This window comes from Astyanax mexicanus, chromosome 1, assembly GCF_023375975.1.
Source record: "Astyanax mexicanus isolate ESR-SI-001 chromosome 1, AstMex3_surface, whole genome shotgun sequence".
NCBI classification, from domain to species: Eukaryota; Metazoa; Chordata; class Actinopteri; order Characiformes; family Acestrorhamphidae; genus Astyanax; species Astyanax mexicanus.
The window spans coordinates 721,944-734,701 of record NC_064408.1 but is presented as its reverse complement, the minus strand read 5'-3'; the positions used below and the strand labels follow the sequence as shown (position 1 = coordinate 734,701).

At 37.0% G+C, this 12,758-nt stretch overlaps 1 protein-coding gene across 1 annotated transcript; it reads left to right on the top strand.

The window, feature by feature from the left end:
• The first annotated feature begins 3,760 nt into the window (after positions 1–3,760).
• LOC125804890 (transmembrane 4 L6 family member 4-like) lies at positions 3,761–11,372 on the top strand. Its single transcript, XM_049484602.1, has 4 exons — positions 3,761–4,010; positions 5,614–5,729; positions 7,160–7,316; positions 9,603–11,372. The coding sequence occupies exons 2-4, from the start codon at positions 5,614–5,616 to the stop codon at positions 9,675–9,677; spliced, it is 348 nt and encodes a 115-aa protein (XP_049340559.1). The 5' UTR covers positions 3,761–4,010; the 3' UTR covers positions 9,678–11,372.
• The last annotated feature ends 1,386 nt before the right edge of the window (positions 11,373–12,758 follow it).

Genomic DNA, 12,758 nt, shown 5'->3' with positions numbered 1-12,758 from the left:
AATTAAAACTCATTATTAAATGTATTGTTGTAATTTTACTGTAAGCATATTTAAAAATATAGGGTTACATACATGAAGTAGTTTAAATGTTTAAATGTTACTTATTTAAAGTATATTTAAAATAGTTCCATTTTAGTACAGTTCAGAACACTTATCACAATTTAAGTAAGACTTTTGTACTATTTTTATACTGTAATTAAAGTAAAATAAAAATAAGTTGCTCTATTTTATCACTCTTTAAATATACTGATTAATAATAATGTGGATTCAAGAAAACCCTTTAGTACTTTAGTGCACTGTAGTATAATAATTAATGCTTAGTGTACTTTAATACACTTTTATTATTCACTAGGGTAAACATCGCTGAATGCTGATTGGTTTGGGTTTTTGGATCAAAGTGAAAACGTTCTGTAAAAGAACCTTTTAAATCATTTTCAACCTTTTGAAAGTGAAAAGGATGTTTTCTGGATGTTCTTAGAACTATTATTATATTTGATGTTGTTTACTCTCCTTTATTTTAAGGGTCAAATTGACCCATTTTTAAGTTTAAAGATCTAGGAAAAAAAGAGTTATAAAATTACATTACATTACATTGCATTACATTACATTACATTACATTACATTGCATTACATTGCATTACATTACATTGCATTGCATTACATTACATTGCATTGCATTACATTACATTGCATTGCATTACATTGCATTGCATTACATCACATCACATCGCATTTCATTACATTACATTACATTACATTGCATTACATTACATTACATTGCATTGCATTACATTACATCACATCGCATTTCATTACATTACATTACATTGCATTACATTACATTGCATTACATTGCATTACATTGCATTACATTACATTGCATTACATTACATTGCATTACATTACATTGCATTACATTGCATTACATTGCATTACATTACATTGCATTACATTACATTGCATTGCATTACATTACATCACATCGCATTTCATTACATTACATTACATTGCATTACATTACATTGCATTACATTACATTGCATTACATTACATTACATTACATTGCATTACATTGCATTGCATTGCATTACATTACATTGCATTGCATTACATAGCATTACATTGCATTGCATTACATTACATCACATCGCATTTCATTACATTACATTACATTGCATTACATTACATTGCATTACATTACATTACATCACATCGCATTTCATTACATTACATTACATTGCATTACATTACATTGCATTACATTACATTACATTGCATTACATTGCATTACATTACATTGCATTACATTGCATTACATTACATTGCATTACATTACATTGCATTGCATTGCATTACATTACATTACATTACATTTGGCAGAGCTTTTGTCCATAGCGACTTACAATAGTGAAGTACAAAAGTAATAGTGTTAAAGCTAAAAAAAAAAAACACTTTTAGACAGGGATTACTGTAATCAACATATAATATGAAAATATGCAAAAACTAAAACTAAACTGTGATGTTATGTTTCAATGTTATGTAAAACTATAGTTTTATGTGTTGGTCTTAGTAAAAGTAAAAAAAGAAATATTTAAAAAAGTTTGAACATGTATTGTTTTTATGAAAATCGAGTGAATTATCCTAATTGAAGCATCACCTGTTAGAGGTAAGAATCAGCACTGCACTAAATATTGATAGAATAATTAGTAATTGTTAGGATTTTAAGGTTTCAGAGATTTTTTGGATAATTAAAGATGGGGGTCAGATGAACCCCGGTACATCATTACTGATCCTGAAACCTGAGCATAACAGGAGGGATAAATGGTGTTAAACACACTGTCTAATATTCATTTAAAACTCGCTCTCTGACCACATTTTAGCGAGAGTTTTTCTGCTTTTAGCTTCAGTAAACTCTAAAACTCACTAAATCATTTTACTCTTCAGATAACCTGTAACTGTTTTACTTGAGTTCTTCTTTTACCTTTCTTTTATTTATGTTATAATATCTATTTTTTGATTTACTTTTAAGCCTTTTTATTTATTTAATTGTTTTTTTTATGTTACATTTTTTACCCTTTTATTTATTGTTTTTCTTGTTTTACTTTTCACCTTTTACCTTTTTATTCATTTGTTTTATCCTTTTACTTATTTTATTTATTGTATATTTTATATTTTTAATTATTTATCTCTTTATTTTACTGCTTTATATTTTAGCCATTAAAAGTGTATTGTGATTTTTTTTTATTTCTTCTTAATTCATTCTTATATTGTTTGCTTGTTTTTTTAATTCTCTTACCGTTTAATTTTATTTTTAATTTATGAACTTCCTTATTTTAAGGATATTTTACTTTATGTATTACTGAGTGAAAATAAAGGCTGATTGAATGAAACAACATTGACTTGTGTCCGTGTTTAATGTGTAGTTTTAGGAATGTTATTTTTAACATTTCCATAATGTTAGTACTATTCGAACAGCTGGGAACATTCTGTGAGAAATGTTCTAAAAACATTGTGATGCAAACCGTTATTATATGTTCTAATTTTTGCATTTCTGCTATAATTATGTAAACTTTATAGATTAGACATCAAGAAATGTACCTATTATATATATATTTTATTTTTATATATACTAAATTCAAACTTTAAAATGGGATTCGGGGCTCAGATGGAAAGTCCCAGCGCAAAATCTAGTTTTAGTACAGAAATTACAGTCAAAATGGTTTTATCAATTATTATTATTATGATTTTTGTATTAATTATATAAATCTATTGGGTAAAGACCAGGGGAGTAGCCTGTGTATGTAAAGATCTGGGGCTCAGCCCAGTTAATTTTATATATATATATATATAACTAAGGTTCTATATATACTTAATATATATACATATTGCAATAAGTATCCTGATATATAATGTTTAACACTATAATGTGTAGTTTATTAGCTGATCAGTTGGATCCAGTGGAAAACATGCAATTTTAGGGCAGAGACCAGGGTTAATAAACTCCCGATTAGCTCACCGCGCTCCGCAAAACCAGCAAGCTGATTGGCTGTTTCTCCTGAAAAGCAGAACTTTATTCTTGAACCGGCTCTGTGATACAGCTAAGCTGAGCGATTCGGGGCTACTGGAAAATCATTCGGGGCTAAAGCCCCGAAAGCCCAGGCCAGGCGACGCTCCTGGTAAAGATGGGATTTTTTAAAGATTTATTTCAATTTTTGCCCATTCAGCTGCTACTCAGCTGTATATCCTCTATCACTAGTGATGCTCCAACTACATGAGGGTTAGGAAGACCAGCACACGCCTCCTCCGACACATGTGAAGTCAGACTCCGCCTCTTTTTGAACTGCTGCTGATGCTGCAGCATTGCTGTGTAGCATCACAGCGCTAACGCTCAGAGAAAATCGCAGCGACTCGGTTCTGATACATCAGCTCACAGACGCAGCCTTATGCTGATCTACATCACCCTAGGAGTGATGAGTGGAAAGAGAGAGCGCCATCTACTGTACTGTACCCACCCAGAGAGAAATAGCAAGACCAACTGTGCTCTCTCTGGGATCCGGCAGCTGATGATGGCAAGCTGCATGACCGGGATTTGAAACAGCGATCTCCTGATCATATTGGCTGCGCCTTAGTCCGCTGGACCACTCGGACACTCTTTAATTTGGATTTCTTAATAAAACAAAGATACTTTAAAAGATACAGCATCTCTCTTATTATTAGATATTTTTATAATTACACTAAAATCGTTTAAAAAGGAGTTTTCTGATTAATTAGAAAGAAGTTTTTTTTTTAAAACACTAGCGATATAACGTAATTCCAAATCACAGTGTCTGACCTTACATTCTCCTCGTTAAGCTGCTGTAATTATTCATGATAACATTTTGTTTCTGTTTAAATGTAATATTTTAATATTATTTTGATATTCGTTTTTCTCCTCTGTGTTTCAGGTTTTAACTGCCGCCCTTTTCATCCAAAAGACCGGAGAGCAGGGCTCCTGTGGGAACCGCTGTGGGGTGAGTGATCAATTAACAAAGTTCACTACTTAGTGCACACTACAGGGCCCATTCACTGAAAGTTCACTAATGTGCACTTTTTCAAACTGCCTCACTGGAGTTATACTCTTTATTTATGTAAATCATCATGATCTCAGGGACCACCGTGCATTTTTCCAAACATCTAGAAGGAAAACAGAAGGAAAAGTAAGTGCAAACTAGCGAGAAAACTAACAATAGCAGTGGGCTAGCTAACCTTAGCAACAAGCTAACTAAAATTCTAATGTTATCAGGGAGAGAACTAAAGCTAGCGACAAGCCAGCTAACCTTAGTGACGAGCTAGCTAACCATAACAACGAGCTAACTAAAAGTCTAATGTTATTGGGGAGATAACTACAGTTAGCAACGAGCTAGCTAACCTTAGCTAACTAAAATTCCAATGTTACCAGGAAAAGAACTAAAGTTAGCAGCAAGCTAACTAGCATTAGCGATTAGCTAACGAAAATACTAATGTTATCGGGGAGAGAACTAAAGCTAGCAACGAGCTAGCTAGCCTTAGCGATGAGCTAGCGAACTTTACCAATGAGCTAACTGAAATTCTAATGTTACCAGGAAGAGAACTAAAGCTAGCAACAAGCTAATTTTAGTGATGAGCTAGCTTACATACTAATGTTACCTGGGACAGTACAAAAGCTACTGATGAGCTAACCTTAGCAACAAGCTAACTAAAATTCTAATGTTACCAGGATAGAATTAATGTTAGCAATAAGCTAGCTAGCCTTAGCGATTAGCAAACTAAAATACTTATGTTATTGGGGAGAGAACTGCCATTAGTTACGAGCTAGCTAACCTTAGCAATGAGCTAGCTAACCTTACCAATGAGCTAACTGAAATTCTAATGTTACCGGGAAGAGACCTAAAGCTAGCAACAAGTTAGCTAATCTTAGCAATGAGCTAGCTTACATACTAATGTTACCTGGGACAGTACAACAGCTAGTGATGAGCTAACCTTAGCAACGAGCTAAATTACACACTAATGTTACTGGAAAGTGAACTGAAGCTAGCGACCAGGGAGAGAACTACCATTAATGATGAGCTAGCTAACCTTAGCAATGAGCTAGCTAACCTCAGCGACGAGCTGTTTAAGGGAAAATTGTGATTGTTTTTTAACATTTTAGGATAAAGATGGAATTTGAAATTTTATTTTTAAATCTTAACCTGGTCTTGGTTATTCCTGGTCTTAGTCTTGACTACAACCCTAGTGTGAAGTAATTAAGTACAGATACTTTAATTGAGTAATTATTTTTACATTTCCGCACAATTATCTGAAATTTCTTCTCCTTACATTTTAAAATCAGCCTCATTACTCCTATTTCATTTCATCATAGTGGTGGTTTCGTAATTGGGAGTATACTCAAGAAAGGCAGTCTGGGACAAGTGCTTGGTCTGGGAGAAACAGGTCTAGCTCCACCTACTGGTCACTAATGCACAGATAATTCCCTGGTATATTAAAGCACAAATTAAATGTAAAATTGTATGATTTTCTCATTTTATCTCCATAAATATAAACATGACTGTATTTTTTCCTTTAAACTATAATAAAAACTTTTTGGTTGTGTTGCAGATGTGCGTGTCCATCATCTTCGCCATTATCGGTGTTATTGGCGCCATCTTCAGTTTTGCAGTGGCGATTGTTGGTCTAATCAGAGGACTTGATTGCAAACATTTGAACTTACAAAAGTAAGAATTTACAACAGCAAACTGATATATTGCCACAAGGGGGCGTAAAGTCCTTCTCGCACTGCCCTGTAAAAAGGCTTTCAGAGGCTACTCATGGGTAGTGTTCCTCTTGGTGAGAGACCATTGAATGCTTTGATAAAGTGTAAAGTGGTCTGTGTGCTGCTTTTATAACAGTGTTAGCCATTAAGGTCTAAACCTCTGCAACAAAGGTGATTCACCCATAAGTGAACATCTTCAAATTGTACCTAATTACGTCTTGTCATGTGACTCGTTAGTGTTACAAGATTTCAGGTGTGAACGGGAGCAGGGCTGTTAAATTTGTTAAATTTTGATATTCAACATTTGCACCTCATGGTAGAGAACTCTCTGGGGATGTGAGAAACAGAATTGTTGATAGATAGATAGATACTTTATTGATCCCCGAGGGGAAATTCTTGAAAAGCACAGCCTTTTAAGCAATGGTCTGGATATATTGTTGCTCTATATAAAGATGAGCTGTGATATAGTGATGAGCTAGCTAACCTTGGCAATGAGCTAACTAAAATACTAATGCTACTGGGTAGAGAACTACCATTAGTTACGAGCTAGCTAACCTTAGCGATGAGCTAGCTAACCATACCTACGAGCTAACTAAAATTCTAATGTTGCCGGGGAGAGAACTAAAGATAGTGACAAGTTAGCTTATCTTATTGACAAGCTAGCTGAAATACTAATGTTACATGGAACAGTAAATTTGTTAAATTTTGATATTTAACATGGCACCTCATGGTAAAGAACTCTCTAAGGATGTGAGAAACAGAATTGTTGTTCTATATAAAGATGGAGCCTAGACTATAGGAAGATTAATAACACCCTGAAACTGAGATACAACAAGATTCTACAGCAGTTTTTCATGACAGGTTCCACTCAGAACATTCCTCCACAGGGTCGACCAACGAAGTTGAGTCCATGTGTTCAGAGTAATATCCAGAGAGTAGCTTTATATAATATTTGTATATGTGTGCTGCCAGAATTGCTGCAGAGGTTGAAGAAGTGAGAGATCAGTCTGCAGTGTTCAGACTATACACAACACACTGCATGCACCTTTCAGAAGAAAGCCTCTTCTGAAGCTGATGCACAAGAAAGTCTGCAAACAGTTTACTGAAGACCAGCAGTCCAAGAGCATGGATTACTTGAGCCGTGTTCTGTGGTCTGATGAGATCAAGATAAACCTGTTTGGTTCAGATGGTGTCCACCATTGTGTGGCGGCGTCCTGGTGAGGAGTACCAAGACACCTGCCTACAGTTAAGCATGGTGGTGGTAGCATCATGGTTTGGGGCTTTTGAAAGTTTATACAGATACTGTAAAAAGCTTCATTACCTTTTCATCTTACATATCTTTATCTCTCAGATTGAGATTTCTGAAAATATTAATGTGTTTTCTCTGGACAGACGGGAAGAATGCACAAACCTGGAGAACATGGCGGAGTTTAACGTGACTCTGTTCTCCATTCTGCTGGTTACCAGCATCCTGCAGTTCTTCCTGTGCGGCGCCCAGATGATCAACGGTCTGCTCGGCTGCCTCTGCGGAACCTGCACCCAAGAGCGGGTGAGAGACACTCGCTTACACAGAGAGAGAGACAGAGAGAGAGAGACACTCATTTACACAGAGAGAGAGACAGAGAGAGACACTTGTTTATACAGAGAGAGAGACAGAGAGAGAGACACTCGCTTACACAGAGAGAGACAGAGAGAGAGAGAGAGACTTGTTTATACAGAGAGAGAGACAGAGAGAGAGACACTCGCTTACACAGAGAGAGAGACAGAGAGACACTCATTTACACAGAGAGAGAGACAGAGAGAGACACTCGCTTACACAGAGAGAGAGACAGAGAGAGAGAGACACTTGTTTATACAGAGAGAGAGAGAGAGAGAGAGACTTGTTTATACAGAGAGAGAGACAGAGAGAGAGACACTCACTTACAGAGAGAGAGAGAGACAGAGGGAGACAGAGAGAGAGAGACACTCGTTTACACAGAGAGAGAGACAGAGAGAGAGACACTCATTTACACAGAGAGAGACAGAGAGAGACACTCGCTTACACAGAGAGAGACAGAGAGAGAGAGACTTGTTTATACAGAGAGAGAGAGACAGAGAGAGAGAGACACTCGCTTACACAGAGAGAGAGACAGAGAGAGAGACTTGTTTATACAGAGAGAGAGACAGAGAGAGAGACACTCACTTACAGAGAGAGAGAGAGACAGAGGGAGACAGAGAGAGAGACACTCGTTTACACAGAGAGAGAGACAGAGAGAGAGAGACACTCATTTACACAGAGAGAGAGACAGACAGAGAGAGACACTTGTTTATACAGAGAGAGAGACAGAGAGAGAGAGAGACTTGTTTATACAGAGAGAGAGACAGAGAGAGAGACACTTGCTTACAGAGAGAGAGAGAGACACGTGCTTACAGAGAGAGAGACAGAGAGAGAGAGACACTTGCTTACAGAGAGAGAGAGAGACACGTGCTTACAGAGAGAGACAGAGAGAGAGAGACACGTGCTTACAGAGAGAGAGCGAAAGAGAGAGAGACACGTGCTTACAGAGAGAGAGACAGAGAGAGAGAAAGAAGTTAAAATCCCAAAATCATGGGTGGAGGTTTAGGAATGGGAGGGTTCAGAAGAGATGAAAAGATGTGAAGAGTCTGTGAGGATCAGATGCTGATTCTTCCAATTTCTTTCTATCTACAGTGGGTTGCAAAAGTATTCATACCCCTTAATATATTTTCATATTTTGTCACACAAAGTAGACCATGACTGTGAAGTGGAACAAAAAAGATACACGTTTTTCTCTGCAATTACAGCAGATTTGTTTATTTGGTTTGTGTCTCTACCAGCTTTGTGTCTCAACCGATTGGCTACCGCCCAGCGAAACTCGCGTCTCATTTGCATAAAGTTGAAAATATCTCAACTTTTTGCCGCTCGCTTCGCCTCGTTTGCGCCGCAACCGCTCCCGGAGTAGAAAACAGTGGGAGGCGGCACGAAAAACGCAGACATGCCGAGCCCAAGAGAGAGAGACAGGGGAGGAATGTAAACAAAATCTGGCCAGAGAGGCATTCTTATTATTATATATTTTTTTTTCATCATAGTTTAAACAACCTCACGGGTCAGATGTTTTATATATACATATATTTTTCCTCCGTTCTTCTTTATAAATCAGCTGAAGATCAGTCAGGTTGGATGGAGAGCGTTGGTCTCTGAACAGCAGTTTTCATGTCTCTCCACAGAAGATCAATGAGATTTAGGTCTTTAGGACTTTAACTGGATCATTCTAACACATGAATATTCTCTGATCTAAATCATTATAGCTCCACTGTAGCTCTGGCTGTATGTTTAGGGTCATCGTCTTGCTGGAAGATCTCAAGTCTTTTACAGCCTCCAACAGCTTTTCTTCTTCCAGGATTGTTCTGTATTTATTTATCTCCATCCATCTTCCCTCCATCAACTCTGACCAGCTTCCTAAATCTGTCCCTGCTGAAGAAAAGCTCATCCCCACAGCATGATGCTGCCACCACCATGTTTCACAGTGCAGCGGGGATGGTGTGTTCGTGGAGATGAGCAGTGTTACTTTTTTTGTTCAGAGTAAAAGGGGCTTGAATACTTTTGTCACACATTTTTTTTTATTTGATTAAAGTTTTGAAAGCTTTATTAAAGTATCGCCATATTTATCATTCAAATTAAAACTTTGTATTTATTTTCAGTGTAATTTTATCATTTCAAAGCAACTTCTAGCAAATAACTTTAGTAAACGTATATTAAAGTTTGTATGAAAATGTAAAGAGTTGTTGAGTTATGATCACTGGGATTAAACTCCTCCTCTTCCTCCCTCTTTTCCAGCCGATTATGCCCGTCCCCATCGCAGCACCAGCGGCCTCTACTGGACAGATCGTGGTAGTGACTACCAGGATATAGGAGCCTTGCCTTCAATAAAAACCTTAAAATTAATGCTAATATATAATAACTAGACTTTAATTCAGAGGAGCTACAAATTTTAATCATTAATGACTCATTATTAATTGGATTAATTTTTATATTATTTCTGATATGGAACAAAAGAGTCAATTTTTTATTGTTTTATTTCAGATCATGCCATTATAATGTTTTTATGCTTTTATTTACTGTAATAATATTTTTAATTCCTAAACCTTATAATGAATACGCTTTCTCTGCTACTGTATCTTTAAGACTTATATGTGCAAACAAGCTCTTCTCTGAGTCGCCTCTTGTAGCTATGTAGCTGTCTTTACAATGACCTAGCAACAGATTAAAACTCAAAATGAAGAGCATAGCTACACCTTAGCAACCACCTGGCAACATCTTAGCAACTGACACCTACTGTATACCATAGCAACACCCAAAACACCACACAGCAATACCGTGGCAACACGGCTCCACATTAGCAACCACCTGACATCACCTTAGCAAGCAACAACTATACCATAGCAGCACCTTAACCACACAACAATACCATAGCAATCAACAACTATATCACAGCTCCAACCACCGGGCAACACCTTAGCAACCAACATCTATCCTAAAGCTGTGCCTTAACACAGAACTAGCAACATCCTTATAGGTCAACTAATATAGAATAGCTACACCTTAGTAAACAAACGGCAATACCTTAGCAACCAACAGCTATACCATAGCAACACCTTAACAACTACATTGCAACACCATGGAAAACCAGCTTCAAATTAGCAACCACCTGGCAACACCTTAGCAACTAACAACTATACCATAGCAAAACATCCTAACAACCAACTGGCAACACCTTAGCAACCAATAACTGTACCAGAGCTACGCTATAACACTGACATTGCAAAACCTTAGAAATCAACAAATATAGCATAGCTACACCTTAGCAACCACATGGCAACACTTTAGTAACCAGTACTTATACCATAGGAACACCCCAACAACCAGCTGGCAACACCCTAGCAACCAACAACTGTACCACCTTAACAACAACCTAACATCACTTTAGAAATCAACAAATATAGCATAGCTACACCTTAGCAACCACTTACCAATACCTTGGCAACCCACACCTATACCTTAGAGGCATCTTAACAACTATATAGCAACACAATGGCAACACAGCTCCATATTAGCAACCACCTCGTAACACCTCAGCAACTAGCTATTATACCATAGCAACACCCTAACAACCAATTGGCAACACCTTACCAACCAACAACTGTATCAAAGCTACACCATAACTAACATACACCACAGCTATACCTTAAGAAGCACTTAACAATACCTTAGCAACCAACACCTATACCTTAGAGGCACCTTAACAACCACATAGCAACACCATGGCAACACAGATTAGACATAGATTGTTTTATATTGTGAAACTGTGCACATTAATACATCAAAGCTTTAATGTATAATCTGCATAACTGTCTGTTTTTAGCACTGAAATGTTGTATGATACTGCTTAAAAATATATAAATTCATATTTTAAATAAAGATCCTTCTTAAACACAGCAGACATGAGTGTGTGTTTATATCTTATATGTCTTTATAATATGTGCAACAGGTGGTTTAATATTTTCCTGATGAAAAATCCATGAACATCCCAGTCTGAATGGTCCAGATGATCCCAGATTCCTTCAGGTCCAGTAGAGAAGTGGGCGGAGCTTCTTCTGGTCATGGTGAACATAATGCTTGTGTTGTGTACAGTAGTAAAGTTGTAGTAAAGTGGTATTAGTGAATATAGTAACTGTATTGTAGTAGAGAAGTGGGCGGAGCTTCTTCTGGTCATGGTGAACATAAGGCTTGTGTTGTGTACAGTAGTAAAGTTGTAGTAAAGTGGTATTAGTGAATATAGTAACTCTGTATTGTAGTAGAGGAGTGGGCGGAGCTTCTTCTGGTCATGGTGAACATAAGGCTTGTGTTGTGTACAGTAGTAAAGTTGTAGTAAAGTGGTATTAGTGAATATAGTAACTCTGTATTGTAGTAGAGGAGTGGGCGGAGCTTCTTCTGGTCATGGTGAACATAAGGCTTGTGTTGTGTACAGTAGTAAAGTTGTAGTAAAGTGGTATTAGTGAATATAGTAACTCTGTATTGTAGTAGAGAAGTGGGCGGAGCTTCTTCTGGTCATGGTGATCATAAGGCTTGTGTTGTGTACAGTAGTAAAGTTGTAGTAAAGTGGTATTAGTGAATATAGTAACTCTGTATTGTAGTAGAGAAGTGGGCGGAGCTTCTTCTGGTCATGGTGAACATAAGGCTTGTGTTGTGTACAGTAGTAAAGTTGTAGTAAAGTGGTATTAGTGAATATAGTAACTCTGTATTGTAGTAGAGAAGTGGGTGGAGCTTCTTCTGGTCATGGTGAACATAAGGCTTGTGTTGTGTACAGTAGTAAAGTTGTAGTAAAGTGGTATTAGTGAATATAGTAACTCTGTACTGTAGTAGAGAAGTGGGCGGAGCTTCTTCTGGTCATAGTGAACATAAGGCTTGTGTTGTGTACAGTAGTAAAGTTGTAGTAAAGTGGTATTAGTGAATATAGTAACTCTGTATTGTAGTAGAGTTGTTGGTAATAAAGGTGTAGACTTCAGTAATCACTTGTTCATGAGGTTCTATCAGCTGTTGAATGACGGTTCTTGATGCTGTTTATCTGAGGACCAGTACTGATCATCAGCCTGGTGGATAAGATAAATAAATAAAGTATTGAAATAAATCAAATGAAGTCAATTCAAATATGTTAAAAAAATACAGAGAAAAAAAGAGATTACAGTAAAACCTTGAGCACTTGCTTCCTCTTCTTCCTCTGGTTCCTCTTCTTCCTTTTCTTCCTCTGGTTCCTCTTCTTCCTCTGCTTCCTCTTCTTCCTCTGCTTCCTCCGATTCCTCTGGTTCCTCTTCTTCCTCTGGTTCCTCTGCTTCCTTTTATTCCTCTGCTTCCTCTTCTTCCTCTGTTTCCTCTGGTTCCTCTGCTTCCTCTTCTTCCTCTGGTTCCTGTTCTTCCTCTTCTTCCTCTGGTTCC

What these genes read in the sequence shown, in the direction of transcription:
- LOC125804890 (XM_049484602.1), top strand. Translation starts at nt 5,614, where the DNA reads ATGTGCGTGTCCATCATCTTCGCCATTATCGGTGTTATTGGCGCCATC. An exon ending in AAACATTTGAACTTACAAAA is followed by an intron (nt 5,730 to 7,159) that starts GTAAGAATTTAC and finishes TTCTCTGGACAG; the next exon opens with ACGGGAAGAATGCACAAACC. An exon ending in GAACCTGCACCCAAGAGCGG is followed by an intron (nt 7,317 to 9,602) that starts GTGAGAGACACT and finishes CCTCTTTTCCAG; the next exon opens with CCGATTATGCCCGTCCCCAT.